The sequence below is a fragment of the Rhinopithecus bieti genome, unplaced genomic scaffold, assembly GCF_001698545.2.
Source record: "Rhinopithecus bieti isolate Rb0 unplaced genomic scaffold, ASM169854v2 scaffold_7414, whole genome shotgun sequence".
In the NCBI taxonomy this organism is placed as follows: Eukaryota; Metazoa; Chordata; class Mammalia; order Primates; family Cercopithecidae; genus Rhinopithecus; species Rhinopithecus bieti.
In genome coordinates this window covers 2,839,151-2,857,137 of record NW_016806087.1, presented here as the reverse complement: position 1 = coordinate 2,857,137, position 17,987 = coordinate 2,839,151, and the positions used below count along the sequence as shown (strand labels likewise).

At 42.9% G+C, this 17,987-nt stretch overlaps 1 protein-coding gene across 1 annotated transcript in view; it reads left to right on the top strand.

Annotated features, from left to right (window-relative positions):
- The window catches only part of PUS7 (pseudouridine synthase 7), a 73,367-nt gene that overhangs the window by 45,514 nt on the left and 9,866 nt on the right, over nucleotides 1–17,987 (top strand). The window contains exons 9-13 of the mRNA XM_017874641.1: nucleotides 628–866; nucleotides 1,670–1,795; nucleotides 11,965–12,026; nucleotides 13,195–13,355; nucleotides 16,071–16,197. Of these exons, the coding sequence (XP_017730130.1) occupies nucleotides 628–866; nucleotides 1,670–1,795; nucleotides 11,965–12,026; nucleotides 13,195–13,355; nucleotides 16,071–16,197 (715 nt within the window). The remainder of the gene's footprint in view (nucleotides 1–627; nucleotides 867–1,669; nucleotides 1,796–11,964; nucleotides 12,027–13,194; nucleotides 13,356–16,070; nucleotides 16,198–17,987) is intronic.

The window sequence follows — 17,987 nt, the reverse complement described above, 5'->3', positions numbered from 1 at the left end:
AAGGGGAGGGGAGGGGAACAACATTGGCTGCTAGTGGTGATACTAGAGATATAAAGGGGAGAAAGGCTTTTCAGTACTCTGTTTCTCTACATATATTTCCTATTGAAGAAGGCAAGGAATTTCTAATGAAAATTTCTGTATATGAAATGATAGCAGCATGGTACAGATTTGGGTAGAATTCCAGCTATATATGACATATCTTTAAAAAAAGAAAGGGAAGAAATAAAAAGTTAGATGTCAGTGGAAATAATTTTCAGTCAATGAAAGTATGAATTTCTTTTCCTTTTCTCTTTTTTATATTTTCCAATTTTCTATAATGAGTTTATAATATTTTCTGATAGACAAAATAATGACCTTTTTTTAAATGCTTGATACCATTCTTTATATGGGATTTGTTTCTGTCCGTGTCCCTTTTCTCACCTCTCTCCCCACAAAAAAATAGAAAATTCCACAGAAATTATTGTCTGTTACTCATCAGCATATAAATAACAAGAGGCTTTAAGTGTATAAAATATGGCCAGGAGTATGCAATTTCAACAGGAGCACGTACCATTACACGGAAGGAAGAATGCAGAGAGAAGAGAAGGACACTCCCGCCTTACCTGCTGCAGTGCCTTTTCCTTTTAGGAAGTCATAGCTGTGTTGTATCTTGTTTTCTGTACTGTTCAAGGCAGACAATCAATATCTCATGACCCTCTTTCTACTCTTTTTTGTTTTGTTGCTTTTTTGTTTTTAAGAATAACTGCACAAAGACTTGCCCACCTGAATAAGTGCTTGATGAACTTTAAGCTAGGGAATTTCAGCTATCAAAAAAACCCTCTGAAATTGGGAGAGCTTCAAGGAAACCACTTCACTGTTGTGCTCAGGTAAAGAACTGCAGGTAGGGATGTAGACCAGAGGGTCTGGCCAGGGCATCTTGAGTCTGTTACTCACGGTTGGTCATAAGGTCCTGGTGAGCTGGTACTAACAGAACAGGAGTGGCAGCAAGGGAGGGCAGAGCAGGGCCTGGCAGAGCTGGGAGAGCACATAGCTCTGTAGGATTTGTATGGACATGTTGCCACTCGAAAACCTAGCTCAGCCTTTGGAAAGACACCATCTCCTTCAAATGCTGTGGTAAAAGACACCGAGCCGGTGATGCCACTTAAAGCACCTAGAATAAGCAAATTCATAGACACAGAAAGTAGAATAGTGGGGAAAAGGGTAGGAATAATGCAAAGTTACTGTTTAGTGGGTGCAGAGTTTCATTTTGGGAACAGGAAAAACTTTGGGAAGTAGATAGTGGTGAAGGTTGCCCAACGTTGTGAATGTAATTAACCCATGTGTGCTAGTGTTCCATTATTGGAATGCTAAGCATGTGGGAAGTATTTATATCCTACTGCTCAAGGTCATCGCCAAGGTCTGATTGCAAAAATTCAAAAAGTTGCAACCTCTGCCATAAATGGGTGAATACCGCCGAATTACACACTTAAAAATGGCTAAAATAGTAAATTTGACATTATAAATATTTTACCACAACTTAAAAAGAGAAAGAAAGAGCCCTTGGGAGGTAGAGAGAAAGCTGCAGGAGAGTGAACAAAAGACGTGGAAGCCAGGCCGTAGTCATTTATGATCTGCATCCCTGAGTGTTTGACCGTAACTTTTTTTCTCTGAATAATTTGGGTCCCTGTAGAAATATAACAGGAACTGATGACCAAGTACAGCAAGCTATGAACTCTCTCAAGGAGATTGGATTTATTAACTACTATGGAATGCAAAGATTTGGAACCACAGCTGTCCCTACGTATCAGGTTGGAAGGTTGGTATTTAATATCTTTTGTCAAAAGAGCTTTCTCATAAAAGAAGCAGGGTTTGTTGGTGGTGGTGTTTTTAATTATTTCTACATTCTCTCATGTCTGGGGCCAATGAACCACAGTCTCATGATTTTTGTTTTAAGTTAATGAATGCACAAGGTAAAAAATCGGAGTTCAAAAGGATTTGACCTGAAAAGTGAGCTTTCCTACCACTCTTGGTAACCCATCCAGGGGTTCTATTTTTTTTTTTTTTTATTGTATTTTATTTATTTATTTTGAGACGGAGTTTCGCGCTTTTTGCCCAGGCCAGAGTGCAATAGCACGATCTTGGCTCACCACATCCTCCACCTCCTGGGTTCAAGTGATTGTCCTGTCTCAGCCTCCCAAGTCACTGGGATTACAGGCATGCACCACCACGACTGGCTAATTTTGTATTTTTAGGAATGATGGGGTTTCTTCATGTTGGTCAGGCTGGTCTTGAACTCCGGAGCTCGGGTGATCCACCCACCTCGGCCTCCCAAAGTGCTGGGATTACAGGCATGAGCCTCAGCCTCCACGCCCAGCTATTTTTTTATTTTTTATTTATTTTTTATTTTTTGAGATGGAATCTTTCTCTTGCTCAGGCTGAAGTGCAGTGGTGCAATGTTGGCTCACTGCAACTTCTGCTCCCAGGTTCAAGCAATTCTCCTGCCTCAGCGTCCCGAGTAGCTGAGATTACATGCTCTTGCCACCACACCCAGCTAACTTTGTTGTGTTTTTAGAAGTGACAGGAATTTCACCATTTTGGCCAGGCTGGTCTTGAACTCCTGACCTCAAATGATCTGCCCACCTCAGCCTCCCAAAGTGTTGGGATTACAAGTGTGAGCCACTGCTCCCAGCCCTATTTTTATTTTTATTTTGTAATGGGTAAGTCTTGACTCAGTAAGTAAGTCAACAGTAATCAGTTGGGTAACTCAGACCTGAAGTAGCCAGACAGAGATGATACATTTTCTGATCTATGTTAACACATTTATTAAACTTTGATCTGCCCTTCCCTCGCTCTTAATTTTATTTTTTGTTTTTATTTTTTGAAATGAAGTCTCACGGCCAGGCGTGGTGGCTCAAGCCTGTAATCCCAGCACTTTGGAAGGCCGAGGTGGGTGGATCACGAGGTCAGGATATCGAGACCATCCTGGCTAACAGAGTGAAACCTCGTCTCTACTAAAAAATACAAAAAACTAGCCGGGTGAGGTGGCGGGCGCCTGTAGTCCCAGCTACTCGGTAGGCTGAGGCAGGAGAATGGCGTAAACCTGGGAGGCGGAGCTTGCAGTGAGCCCAGATCGTGCCACTGCACTCCAGCCTGGGCGACAGAGCCAGACTCCGTCTCAAAAAAAAAAAAAGAAAGAAAGAAATGAAGTCTCACTCTGTTACCCAGGCTGGAGTGCAGTGACGCCATCTTGGCTCACTGCAACCTCCGTCTCCCAGGTTCAATGATTCTCCCACCTCAGCCTCCTGAGTAGCTGGGATTACAGGCATGCACCATCACACCCAGCAAATTTCTGTGTTTTTAGTAGAGCTGAGGTTTTGCCNGCCACTGCACTCCAGCCTGGGCGACAGAGCCAGACTCCGTCTCAAAAAAAAAAAAAAGAAAGAAAGAAATGAAGTCTCACTCTGTTACCCAGGCTGGAGTGCAGTGACGCCATCTTGGCTCACTGCAACCTCCGTCTCCCAGGTTCAATGATTCTCCCACCTCAGCCTCCTGAGTAGCTGGGATTACAGGCATGCACCATCACACCCAGCAAATTTCTGTGTTTTTAGTAGAGCTGAGGTTTTGCCATGTTGGCCAGGCTGGTCTGGAACTCCTGACCTCCAGTGATCTGCCTGCCTTGGCCTCCCAAAGTGCTGGGATTACAGGCGTGAGCCACTGTGCCTGGACCTCTTTCCTCACTCTTTAAAGAAGGGAATAAATGATAAAAGTTAGTGACATGGAATTTAAGAACTGTCATTTACTTTTTGTTTTGTTTTGTTTTTGAGACGGAGTCTCGCTCTCTCTCCCAGGCTGGAGTGCAGTGGCGCGATCTTGGCTCACTGCAAGCTCCACCTCCCGGGTTCACCCCATTCTCCTGCCTCAGCCTCGCGAGTAGCTGGGACTACAGGCACCTGCCACCACGCCCGGCTAATTTTTTGTATTTTTTAGTAGAGATGGGATTTCACTGTATTAGCCAGGATGGTCTCAATCTCCTGACCTGGTGATCTGCCCGCCTTGGCCTCCCAAAGTGTTGGGATTACAGGCGTGAGCCACCGCACCTGGCCTGTCATTTACTTTTAAACAATTAAGAACCCCTCCAGTGTAACCTGCAGTGGGAATCCATCAATAAATAGTTGGGTTCATAAATCTACTTCTGGAATCCTGTTGCCCAGCAGAGACTCTGTTACATAAACTATTCACGTGGGAGTTAGAATTGTGGTATTTACAAGCTGGAAACGATCTGAGCGTTCATGTTCTTCCTTGTCTTTCAGAGCCTTCATGTTAACAAACTTAGACTTAGAGAGGTCTGCCTGAACTCATCAGTTGCTTGACTGTAGTTTGGGAATAGAGTTTTCCGGGCTTCCAGTCCATTGTTTCAGCATCTAAACTATGAAGTTGCATTCATTTTTGTGATTTTAAAAGTGCAAAATGATAAAAATCTCTATTTCCTCTGCCTCTTTGAGGAGGTTAAAAAGCTCAGGTGAAAACAGGCTTGAGTTCTGAGCCTCAAATTACTCATCTATAGAATGGAGATAATGATATCAATTCACAGGGTGGTGAAAATGAAGTGAAATGATGTTTATGCCACATCTATTTTTATGCCAAGAATATAGTGATTGCTAATATGTTTCTCAACCTTGCTAATGGTCAGAGGACATTGATAAAAATAGTAAAAATGCTAATTGTATTATGGGCAGAATATTTAAGGGAGGGCTGTATCAACCTATAAATTTGTAATTAATTTGGCAGAAGGACAGCCATGAAATCTTACACGTTGTGTACGCCAAAGATAATGTAAATAAATGTAAATAACTAAGATCAAATTTATCCCACAACAATTACAGAGCATGCCCAAAGGTCAGTACAGTCAGCTCAAAATTCCAAATCATTCATTTTTACAACATAGGAATATTTCCTGCTTTCAAAGAAACCCACTGTTAACACCAGAGAATTTCCCGAGGGAAAAAACAGACTTTCAGTTTATATTGTATAGGTGGAAAAATGACTTGTATCCAAAATATTAAAAACTCTTACAACTCAAGAACAGAAAGACAACCCATTCTAAAACTTGGCAAAGGGTCTGAACAGACTTTTCTTTAAATAATGTAAACAAATGGCCAATAAGCACACAAAAATATGTTTATCACTAATCTTTAGGAAATGCAAATCAAAACCACAATGAGATGCCTCGTCATACCCACTAGGATAGCTAAAATTTAAAAAGGCAGAAAAAACAAGTGTTAGGATTGGAGAAATTGGAACCCTTACACGTCCCTGGTGGAATGTAAAATGGTATAGCCATTTTGGAAAATAGCCCAACAGTTCCTCAAAAGCTTATAAAGTTAGCCTGTGACCCAGAAGTTGCATTTCTAGGTGTATACTGAGGACAACTGACAATCATATGTTCACACAAAAGTTTATACAGATGTTCATAGCAGCCAAAAGGCTGGAAACAACCCAAATGTCCACCTACTGATGAATGGATAAATAAAATATAAAGTGTAATATACAGTAATATAGAGTAGAATATTACTTAGCAATAAAAAGGAATTCATACCCACATTACTGTACCCACAGTACTGATACATTCTGCAACATGAGTGAACCTTGAAAACATTGCTAAGTAGGCTGGGCACAGTGGCTCATGCCTGTAATCCCAACAATTCAAGAGGCCAAGGTGGAAGGATCACTTGAGGCCAGGAGTTGAAGACCTGCCTGGGCACCATAGACAAGGCCTCATCTCTACAAAATAAAAATTTAAAAAAAATAGCTGAGTGTGGTACTGCCTGGCTTTGGTCCTAGCTACTCAGGAGGCTGAGGCAGGAGAATCTCTTAAGCCCAGAAATGTAAGGATGCAGTGAACAGTGTACCCCCGCTGTACTGTAGCCTGGATGACAGAGCAAGACCCTGCCAGAGAATGAGTGAATCACTCAATTTCTGTGAAATTTCCAATGTGAGCAAATCTATAGAAAAAGCTAGAACAGGACCAATGGGGAATGACTACTAATGGGATAGGATTTTGGGGGGGGGTTGATAAAATGTTCTAAAATTGTGTAATGCTCCACAATTCTTTTATTTATTTATTTTATTTTTATTTATTTATTTTTTGAGACGGAGTCTCGCTCTGTCGCCCAGGCTGGAGTGCAGTGGCCGGATCTCAGCTCACTGCAAGCTCCACCTCCAAGGTTCACACCATTCTCCTGGCTCAGCCTCCCGAGTAGCTGGGACTACAGGCGCCCGCCACCTCACCCGGCTAGTTTTTTGTATTTTTTAGTAGAAACGGGGTTTCACCGTGTTCGCCAGGATGGTCTCGATCTCCTGACCTCATGATCCACCCGTCTCGGCCTCCCAAAGTGCTGGGATTACAGGCTTGAGCCTCCGCGCCCGGCTTCACAATTCTTTTAAAATACTAAAAGCCATTGAGTTGCATACTTACATGGGTGAATTACGTGGTATGTAAATTATTGAATACCTCAATAAAAACTTTAAAAGAAAGTGAGCCGGGCACAGTGGCTCATGCCCATAATCCCAGCACTTTGGGAGGCCAAGGTGGGCGGCAGATCGCTTGAGGTCAGGAGTTTGAGATCAACCTGGCCAACATAGTGAAACCCCGTGTCTACTAAAAATACAAAAATTATCTGAGTGTGGTGACGTGCACACCTGTAATCCCAGCTACTCGGGAGGCTGAGGCAGGAGAATTGCTTTAGCCTGGGAGACAGAGGTTGCAGTGAGCCAAGATTTCACCACTGCACTCCAGCCTGGGCGACAGAGTGAAACTCTGTCTCAAAAAAATAATAATAAGATAAAATAAACTCAAAATGAACCAAAGATCTAAACATAAGAGCTGCACTTACGCAAACTCTTAGAAGAAAACAGGCGAAAACTTCATGCTTGGATTTGTCAGTGGTTTCTTGGATATGACACCAAAAGCACAGGCAACAAACAAAAGAAAAAATCGGTAAGTTTGGACTTTATCAAAATGAAAAACGTGCATCAAAGGACGCTATCAGCAGAATGAAAAGATAACACACAGAAGAAAATATTTCAATCATACATTTGAGAAGAGACTTAAATCTAGAATATATAAAGAACTCCTACAACTCAACAACCACCAAAGAAAAACCAATTCAAAAATGGACAAAGGATTTCAGTAAATGTGTTTCCAAAGACATACAGATTGGTGTTCAACATCACTAGTCATTAGAGAGAAGCAAATAGAAATCACCATGAGGTACCACTTCATATCCATTGGAAAGGCTATTATCACAAAACAAAACAACAAATAACAAGTGTTGGTAAGGGTACAGAGAAATTAGAAACCTGGGCTTTGCTGGTGGGGGTGTAAAATAGTATAGCCATTGTAGAGAACAGTATGGTGATTTCTTAAGAAATTAAATGTAGGCTGGGTGCGGTGGCCCACGCCTGTAATCCCAGCACTTTAGGAGGCTGAGGCGGGTGGATCACGAGGTCAAGAGATTGAGACCAGCCTGACCAACATGGTGAAGACCGTCTCTACTAAAAATACAAAAAACTAGCTGGGCACGGTGGCACACACCTGTAGTCCCAGCTGCTCAGGAGGCGTAGACAGGAGAATCACTTGAACTCGGAAAGCAGAGGTTGCAGTAAGCCGAGATGGCAGCACTGCACTCCAGCCTGGCGACAGAGCAAGGCTCCGTCTCAAAGGAAAAAAAGAAATTAAACACAAATTACGTTATAATCGAACAATTCCACTTCTCAGTATATACCCAAAAGAAATGACAGTGGGAACTCACCAGATATTTGTACACTATGTTCATAATAGCACCATTCACAGTAGCCAAAAAGGAGCTACCCAAGCAACCCAAGTGTTTATCCAAACAAAATGTGGCACATACATACAATGGAATATGGAAGCCTTTCAAAGGGGGATTTTTTTTTTTTTTTTTTTTTGAGATGGAGTCTTGCTCTGTCACCTAAGCTGGAGTACAGTGGCACCATCTCGACCCACTGTAACCTCCACCTTCTGCGCTCAAGCGATTCAAAAGGAGGGAATTTTGACACTTGCTATCACATGGATAAGCGTTGGGAACTTTGTTACCTGACATAGCCAGTAACAAAAGAACAAATATGGTATGATTTCTCATAAATATGAGGTTCCTAGAGTAGTCAAAGTCATAGAAAGTAGAAGGGTAGCTACCAGGGGTTAGGGGGCTGGGTGGACCTGGCTAACACAATGAAACCCCGTCTCTACTAAAAAAATGCAAAAAAATTAGCCAAGCGTGGTGGCAGGTGCCTGTAGTCCCAGCTACTTGGGAGGCTGAGGCAGGAGAATGGTGTGAACCCAGGAGGCTGAGCTTGCAGTGAGCCGAGATCGTGCCACTGCACTTCAGCCTGGGCGACAGAGCGAGACTCCGTCTCAAAAAAAAAAAAAAGTACAAAACATCTTAATGCGTAGAGTGCTAGATAATACGGCCTGTTGTAAACCAAATCTGTATATATTTAATACGGCATTGTATACTGAACCTTTACAGTATATGGTAGCATCTTAAAGGCATTGAAAAGTCCTACAGTTAAGAAACTGTTTAATATGTTATATCAGGTGTTGGCAAAGGTTTTCTGTAAAGGAACAGTTAGGGCCGGGCGCGGTGGCTCAAGCCTGTAATCCCAGCACTTTGGGAGGCCGAGGCGGGTGGATCACGAGGTCAGGAGATCGAGACCATCCTGGTTAACACGGTGAAACCCCGTCTCCACTAAAAATACAAAAAACTAGCCGGGCGAGGTGGCACGCGCCTGTAGTGCCAGCTACTCGGAGGCTGAGGTGGGAGAATGGCGTGAACCCGGGAGGCGGAGCTTGCAGTGAGCCGAGATCGCGCCACTGCACTCCAGCCTGGGCGACAGAGCGAGACTCTGTCTAAAAAAAAAAAAAAAAGGAACAGTTAGTTAATATTTTAGGCTTTGTGGGCCATTCAATGTTTGCTGCAGGTGCTAAGCTCTGGAGTTATACTGCAAAAGCAACTATGGACGATATGCAAAGCAATGAGCACGGCTGTTTTCCAATAAAACAACAGAATTAGGTGGACAACCAGATTGGGCCTGCAGGCTGTAATTGATATCTAACAAAGGTTTTTTTTGTTGTTGTTTTGTGTTTTGTTTTTGAGATGCAGTCTTGCTCTGTCGCCCAGGCTGGAGTGCAGTGGCGCCATCTTGGCTTATTGCAAACTCCGCCTCCTGGGTTAAGCAGTTTTCCTGCCTCAGTCTCCCAAGTAGCCGGGACTACAGGTACGTGCCACCACGCCCGGCTATTTTTTTTGTATTTTTAGTAGAGATGGGGTTTTACCGGGTTAGCCAGGATGGTCTTGATCTCCTGCCCTTGCTATCCACCTGCCTCAGCCTCCCAAAGTGCTGAGATTACAGGCGTGAGTCACCACGCTCAGCCTAACAAAGGTTTTTTAGTGTAAAAATCTATGTCTGGCCGTGCGCCGTGGCTCACGCCTGTAATCCCAGCACTTTGGGAGGCCGAGGTGGGTGGATCACAAGGTCAAGAGATCGAGACCACGGTGAAACCCCGTCTCTACTAAAAATACAAAAAATTAGGCGGGCGCTGTGGTGGGCGCCTGTAGTCCCAGCTACTCAGGAGGCTGAGGCAGGAGAATGGCATGAACCCGGGAGGCGGAGCTTGCAGTGAGCCGAGATCGTGCCACTGCACTCCAGCCTGGGGGCAGAGCGAGACTCCGTCTCAAAAAAAAAAAAAAAAATTCTGTGTCTATTCTGTCTGTCAGACCAGTCCCTAGTACCAATTAGTGCTATACTCTTTTTGTCAGTATTGGCTAAAAGATTATCCAAGTAAATAATTTATCACCCCAGGACTATATTTAAGGACTGATACAACATGGCTTGTTCCAGGACTGTGAAGGTGGCCAGCAATAGGAAATCTGTTGATGTAATTACATTATTGGATTGAAAATCCAGGTGATGTCATTGATAGATACCAAATAGCATTTTAGATAATTTAATATCCAGAAATGCCCAGTATTGTATAACTTAAATGTGAAAATAAAGAACCATAATTAACTGGAAAAACAAAAATTAATAGAAGGGGATTCCTATATTCTTTTGATAGGGAAGGGTCCTTCTAAACATGACTCCAAGATGAGAAATAGGTGTAATACACAAAATGTAATTTCTGTACAGCAATAGTATAGTAAAAGTTAAAGGAAGAATTACATACACTTAAAGATTCGCCAACAAAAATATACTCTAAAGTGTTAACAGTGCTTAATTTCCTAGAGATTGAATAACACGTAACCTTTCTTACGTACCGTTCGGTTTTTTGAAAGCATGTATAGGCCAGGCATGGTGGCTCATGCCTATAATCCCTGCACTTTGTGAGGCCAAGGTGGGCTGATCACTTGAGGCTAGGAGTTCGAGACCATCCAGGCCAACACAGTGAAACCTCGTCTCTACTAAAAATACACAAATTGGCCAGGCACAGTGGTTTGTGCCTGTAATCCCAGCACTTTGGGAGGCCGAGGCAGGCGGATCACGTGAGGCCAAAAATTCAAGACCAGCCTGGCCAACATGGCACAACCCCATCTCTACTAAAAATACAAAAATTGGCCAGGCATGGTGGCTCAAACCTGTAATCTCAGCTACTTGGGAGACTAAGGCACAAGAATTGCTTGAACCCGGGAGGCAGAAGTTACAGTGAGCTGAGATCATGCCAGTGCACTCCAGCCTGGCCAGCAGAATGAGACTCCATCTCAAAAAAAAAAAAATAACCGGGCATGCTGACGCAGCCTGTAGTCCCAGCTGCACAGGAGGATGATACAGGAGAGTTGCTTAAGCCCAAGAGGCAGAGGTTGCAGCGAGCCAAGATCACGCCACTGCATTCCAGCCTAGACGACAGAGTGAGACTGTCTCAACAAATAAAAAAATTTTAAAAAGCATATAACTTTTATAATCATCTAATATATAGATATTTCCATTTTGACAAGAATAATAAAGAAGAGTAAATCGTATTTATTTCTGTTTGCCTGGGCAAGAAGGTATTAACGTGGAGAAATCTTTTGAGAAGTTTCAAACAAGTTTTCACACATAAAGACTTAACTGTGATTTATATAAATAATACCATGTGGGCTGGGCACGGGGGCTCACGCCTGTAATCAGCACTTTGGGAGGCCAAGGCGGGTGGGTCACAAGGTCAGGAGTTCGAGACCAGCCTGACCAATATGGTGAAACCCCATCTCTACTAAAAAAAATACAAAAATTAATTGGGCATTGTGGCCGGTGCCTGTAGTCCCAGCTACTCAGGAGGCTGAGGCAGGAGAATGGCGTGAACCCAGGAGGCAGAGGTTGTAGTGAGCCGAGGTCACACCATTGCACTCCAGCCTGGGCAACAGAATGAGACTCCACCTCAATAAATAAATAATACCATGTGTAACTACTTAAAGCATGACTAGGTAGTATTTATACTGTTATCACATTTTTAAACTGAAATGATATTAAATATTACGGGTAAGCATTGTGTTTTCCATTTTCTCTTTTTTAAAAGTTCTTTTGGCACTTTAAGTTCTTTTACATTTGAAATCTGTATCATACTAGATTTTCTGCTTACTTTTAAGTTTAATAAGATAATGTTGGACCAGGTGTAGTGGCTCATGTCTGTAATCCCAACACCTTGGGAGACCAAGCTGGGAAGATCACTTGAGCCCAAAAGTTTAAGACCAATAGTGAGACCCCATCTCTACAATAAGTTAAAAATTTAGCCAGGTATGGTGGTGTGCATCTGTAGTCCCAGCTATCTGTCGGGATGGTGGGAAAGCTGAGGTGGGAGAATCACTAGGCTAGAGCCTGGGAGGTCAAGGCTTCAGTGTATGGTTAATATGATTTGTTGACTCTTCAAAGATTTGTGCATATAAAGTTTATCTTCATGCAAAATTTAGTAAAATAAATGTCGTTTAATTTTAGAGCAATACTACAGAATTCCTGGACAGAAGTCATGGATTTAATATTGAAACCCCGCTCTGGAGGTGAGAATAAAATTCATGTTAAGAAAATAAATAGAATGTATGGCTAGGTATTCATAAAATTGCTTTGAATAAAAGCATTTGTGCAAATTGAGGTCGTTATTTCAGTATTTTACTTGTTTTTACAGTAAAAGTATAAGTTTATATTTTTCAACAGTTTTATGTGTATATTTAAGATTTATAATTTATATCCTAGTTTAGCTTTTTTTTTTTTTGAGGTGGAGTTTTAGTCTTATTTCCCAGGCTGGAGTGCAATGTCATGATCTCAGCTCACTGCAACCTCCGCCTCCTGGGTTCAAGTGATTCTCCTGCCTCGGCCTCCTGAGTAGCTGGGATTACAGGCATGCATCACCGTGCTTGGCTCATTTTGTATTTTTAGTAGAGATAGGGTTTCACCATGTTGGCCAGCCTGGTCTCGAACTCCTGACCTCAGGTGATCTGCCCACCTCAGCCTCCCAGAGTTAGGATTACAGGCGTGAGCCACCACACCCAACCTCTATTTTAGCTCTATTAGCTTGTTCAGTGTATTAATTCGTAACTGAATACAAATATATTTTTTAAATGAATATGTATGTTTTTCTTCACTCACTAAATCTGAGTGTATAAGAATCTAAAACATTTCATTTGTGGTTATTTTACTAAAACATAGTGTAATGGAATATAAAAACTTGGCAAAAACACCTTGAGGATTTGCAGTGTGAAGAAGTCACCAAAACTTTCCAAAAAGTATCTCTAAAATCATCTTGAATGAAGAGGATTAAACTACTGATTGTCAAAATACTTATGCTCACTTTGGGTAGTTCATTTGCAAACTATAAAGAGATACAATTATCTAATTTTAAGGAAAGTAACCTGTTAAACTTGACATTACAATGGAAAAGAGAGAAGAAAGTACTACCGTGTTTTGTCATGTTGAATCAGCTATGATAATTAACAGTTAAATAGCTTTTACTTTTGATCTGAGGGTGATCGTACATTGACAAAGCCAAATAGTTCTGTAAACTTTCTGTATTTCCCATCTTTACACTTCCTCAGATGAGTGGAAGCTATAAACAGCACCTATATTTCAAATGACATTTTCTAATTTTGTGTTCTCTGTGAAGTGTACTTTTAAGTTGTGGAAGTCTGTCTATTGGGTAAGTTATTTAATCCTAGCTTTTTTCCCCCACAGCTGAAAAGGGCTACTTGGTTAAATGCAGAGAAGAATGGGCAAAGACCAAAGACCCAGCTGCTGCCCTCAGAAAACTACCTGTCAAAAGGTGTGTGGAAGGGCAGCTGCTTCGAGGACTTTCAAAATATGGAATGAAGAATATAGTCTCTGCATTTGGCATAGTGAGTGCAATTTGTGAAGTCAGGCAATGGCTCAAGGTGTTGTAATGCTTTTTAAATTTCATCTTGAAAGATTTTACCAAATTTTGAAAGAGCGGAAGATAAATAAGGATCCTTAGGTGATCTCTGAGGTATTTCACCTGAGTAATCTTTGTTCAGACCCTGAGTGGTGATGAGGGGGTGGATGCGGGCATTACTTATTGAGGGCACAAGAAAAGCATCAATGTGGAAAACATAATCTTCAGTGGAAATTCTGTTTAAATTAAGTCTCTTGGTATTTGAGAAATTCAGAATCTATCGTATAGTCATTTCTTTTTTTTTTTTTTTTTTTGAGACGGAGTCTCGCTCTGTCACCCAGGCTGGAGTGCAGTGGCCGGATCTCAGCTCGCTGCAAGCTCCGCCTCCCGGGTTCACACCATTCTCCTGCCTCAGCCTCCCAAGTAGCTGGGACTACAGGCGCCCGCCACCTCGCCCGGCTAGTTTTTTGTGTTTTTTAGTAGAGACGGGGTTTCACCGTGTTAGCCAGGATGGTCTCGATCTCCTGACCTCGTGATCCGCCCGTCTCGGCCTCCCAAAGTGCTGGGATTACAGGCTTGAGCCACTGCGCCCGGCCGTCATTTCTTGATCATTCCGTCACCAGAACTGTAAACTGCCTTAGTAAAAGTGTTGAACAGTAAGCAGTCTAAATAGTTGCATTTTAGTCTGGTTTCATCATAGTGATTCAAGAGTAGCCTATACCAGTATTTGGATATGTATAATCCAGTACTCCATGCACTCCAGCCCGGGCAACAAAGTTAAACGTAACAAATGTTAAAGTTTAACCCTTAAACCTAAGTTTTACTTTTCCTAGATGCACAAACAAAGCAGAATTCTTGCTGCATGGAATTAGTTGTCAGTTCAGTCGTTTAGGTTCTCTCTTTATCCATGGAATTACAGGAGAAAAAGCACTGTTCGCTTGAAAATTGGTGTGTAGGCCGGGTGCGGTGGCTCAAGCCTGTAATCCCAGCACTTTGGGAGGCCGAGACGGGCGGATCACGAGGTCAGGAGATCGAGACCATCCTGGCTAACATGATGAAACCCCGTCTCTACTAAAAAATACAAAAAATTAGCCGGGTGAGGTGGCGGGCGCCTGTAGTCCCAGCTATTCGGGAGGCTGAGGCAGGAGAATGGTGTGAACCCGGGAGGCGGAGCTTGCAGTGAGCTGAGATCTGGCCACTGCACTCCAGCCTGGGCGACAGAGCGAGACTCCGTCTCAAAAAAAAAAAAATAGAAAAGAAAATTGGTGTGTAAATTCCTTAAGTCTTGTTTGAAGACTGTGCCATTGATGTAAGGCAGGCTTGTCCAACCTGTAGCCTGCAGGCCACATGCAGCCCAGGACAACTTTGAATGTGGCCCGATACAAATTCGTAAACTTTTCCTAAAATATTATGGCCGAGTGTGGTGACTCATGCCTGTAATCCCAGCACTTTGAGAGGCCAAGGCGGGCAGATCACCTGAGGTCTGGAGTTCAAGACCAGCCTGGCCAGCATGGTGAAACCCTGTGTCTACTAAAAATACAAAAAATAGCCAGGCGTAGTGGCAGATGCCTGTAATCCCACCTACTTGAGAGACTGAGGCAGGAGAATCGCTTGAACCCAAGAGGCAGAGGTTGCATTGAGCCGGGATCACGCCATTGCACTCCAGCCTGGGCAACAAAGCGAGACTCTGTCTCAAAATAAATAAATAAAATTATTATCTGGACATAGTGGTGCGCACCTGTAGTCCCGGCTACTCAGAAGGCTGAGGTGGGAGAATCACTTGAACCTGGGAGGCGGAAGTTACAGTGAACTGAGATCGTGTCATTGCACTCCAGCCTAGGTGACGGAGTGAGACTTTGTATCAAAAAAAAAAAAAAAAAACAAGAGATTAAAGTAGAAGGAAAATAAATAAAATGAGAGACTAAAAGAAAAGAAAAAATGAGAGATTAAAGTAGAAGTTTTGGCTGGGCACAGTGGCTCATGCCTGTAATTCCAGCACTTTGGGAGGCTGAGACTGGTGGATAGCTTGAACCTAGGAGTTTGTGACCAGCCTGGGCAACATGGCAAAACCCTATCTCTAGAAAGAAAACTCAAAGAATTAGCCTGGCATGGTGGTGCACACCTGTAGTCACAGCTACTCGAGAGGCTGAGGTGGGAGAATCACCTGAGCCTGGGAGTTTGATGCTACAGTGAGCCGTGGTCACACCACTGCACTCCAGCCTGGGTGACAGAATGAAAACCTGCCTCAAAAATAAATACATAAAAGTAAATTAATAAATACAGTAGAAGTTTCTTATACTAGGATTATCACTAACAAGCAAGATATCTTAGAAAATACAGCACTTTTTGGCTGGGCGTAGTGGCTCACCCCTGTAATCCCAGCACTTTGGGAGGCCAAGTTGGGCGGATCACCTGAGGTCCGGAGTTAGAGACCAGCCTGGCCAACATGGTGAAACACTGTCTCTGCTAAAAATACAAAAATTAATCAGGCATGGTGGTGCACCCCTGTAATCCCAGCTACTCGGTAGGCTGAGGTGGGAGAATTGCTTGAACTTGGGAGGTGGAGGCTGCAGTGAGCCAAGATCGTGCCACTGCACTCCAGCCTGGGTGACAGAGCGAGACCCCGTCTCAAAAAAAAAAAGTACAGCACTTTTTATATTTAGAATATGTTTTCTTGCCTATTTTTTTTCCTTCCCTCCAGATACCCAGAAATAATCGCTTAATGTATATTCATAGCTACCAAAGCTATGTGTGGAATAACATGGTAAGCAAGAGGATAGAAGACTATGGACTAAAACCTGTTTCGGGGGACCTCGTTCTCAAAGGAGGTAAAAAGGCAAATGTCTTCGTTACTCAACCAAGCTAGGGTTCAGTTAGTTGCCACTAGTGGTTTTAAAGTCCATCCTGGCTACTAATTAAGAAAGAGAGATGTGGCGAGGCGTGGTGGCACATGCCCATAATCCTGACACTTTGGGCGGCCAAGGTGGGTGAATCACCTGAGGTCAGGAGGTCAAGACCGGTCTGGCCAATATGAAGAAACCCTGTTTCTACTGAAAATACAAAAATTAACTGGGTGTGGTGGTGCATGCCTGTAATCCCAGCTACTTGGGAGGCTGAGGCAGGAGAATTGCTTGAACCCAGGAGGCAGACATTGCAGTGAGCCAAAATAGTGCCACTGCACTCCAGCCTGGGTGACACAGTGAGACTCCATCTTAAAAAAAAAAAAAGATGTCTAGTAAGCTTGAGATGAAGGGACCATGCAAACCTACATTGGTTAGTTTGTTTCTATATCTTTAAAGAAAAAATGTGCATCTGGTTTGAGTAAGCACTTCGAACTCAAACTCCCCACCTCAGGTGATCCGCCCGCCTTGGCCTCCCAAAGTGCTGGGATTACAAGTGTGAGCCACCGTGCCTGGCCTGAGTAAGCACCTCTCTTTGGGCCTTCCTTCTCTCAACTCAAATAGTATTTGGGCTAAATGATGGCTGAAATCTCTTTCAAAACTTCATTCTAGGTCTAGCAAATAAGTACACCTCTGGATGTTTCTTGTTAGCCAGCCTTAAAGAGTTTCTTCAAGTCGCCAGGCACAGTGGCTCATGCCTATAATCCCAGCACTTTGGGAGGCCAAGGCGGGTGGATCACAAAATCAGGAGATCGAGACCATCCTGGCTAACGCAGTGAAACCCCATCTCTACTAAAAATACAAAAAAAATTAGCTGGGTGTGGTGGCAGGCGCCTGTAGTCCCAGCTACTCAGGAGGTTGAGGCAGGAGAATGGCGTGAACCCAGGAGGCGGAGCTTGCAGTGAGCCGAGATCACACCACTGCACTCCAGCCTGGGTGACAGTGGGAGACTCTGTCTCAAAAACAACAAAAAAAGAGTTTCTTCAAACTCAAATAGAATGGGCATTTAGTATATGCTGTGCCCAAAATGTTCCCAAGACAGTCCTAATACCCCATCTGCCATGAAGCCCGTTCTGTGTGCCAGGCCTTGGCACTAAGCCCTGTACCTGTGTCTTTTAAAGCCCCAGTGTTACTGTGAAGTATTTTCTCTGCTTTTTCAGATGAGGTTTAGTCACTTGCCCAAGGTTCCACAGCTAGTTAAAAAAAAAAACAACAGAAAAAACTGGGATTCAGAGTTCAATCTATCTGATTCCAAACTCTATGTGTGTCTCTGGCATACTAGGCTACCATCTATTAACTGAATACATGGTCGGCTTATCTGCAGGCAGACCCCATAAACCCACTAAGGTTCTAACTCCGTTCAGAAATTTTAAATTATTTTTCCTGATTTAGCTTTTTTCCCTCATGCCATGTTGGTCACATCCAGTGTATTTTGATGTCCTGGGTGCTGCTGTGTTTCATCCTCCTAAGTTTGTTTTTTGTTTGTTTGTTTGTTTGTTTAGCGAAATGCATCCATTTATGATGCCACTGCAAATACGATTTTGTAGTATGGTGGCTTTTCATAGTGTTTTCTTAACATTATTTAGGAAGGATAGAGGAACTGATTTTAAATAGCAGGCATTGAAAAAAATGTGGATGCAGCTCAGTGATAAATGTTTTTAAATTTTCATTGAAATTCTTTTTTTTTTTTTTTTTTTTTTTTTTTTTTTTTTTTTTTT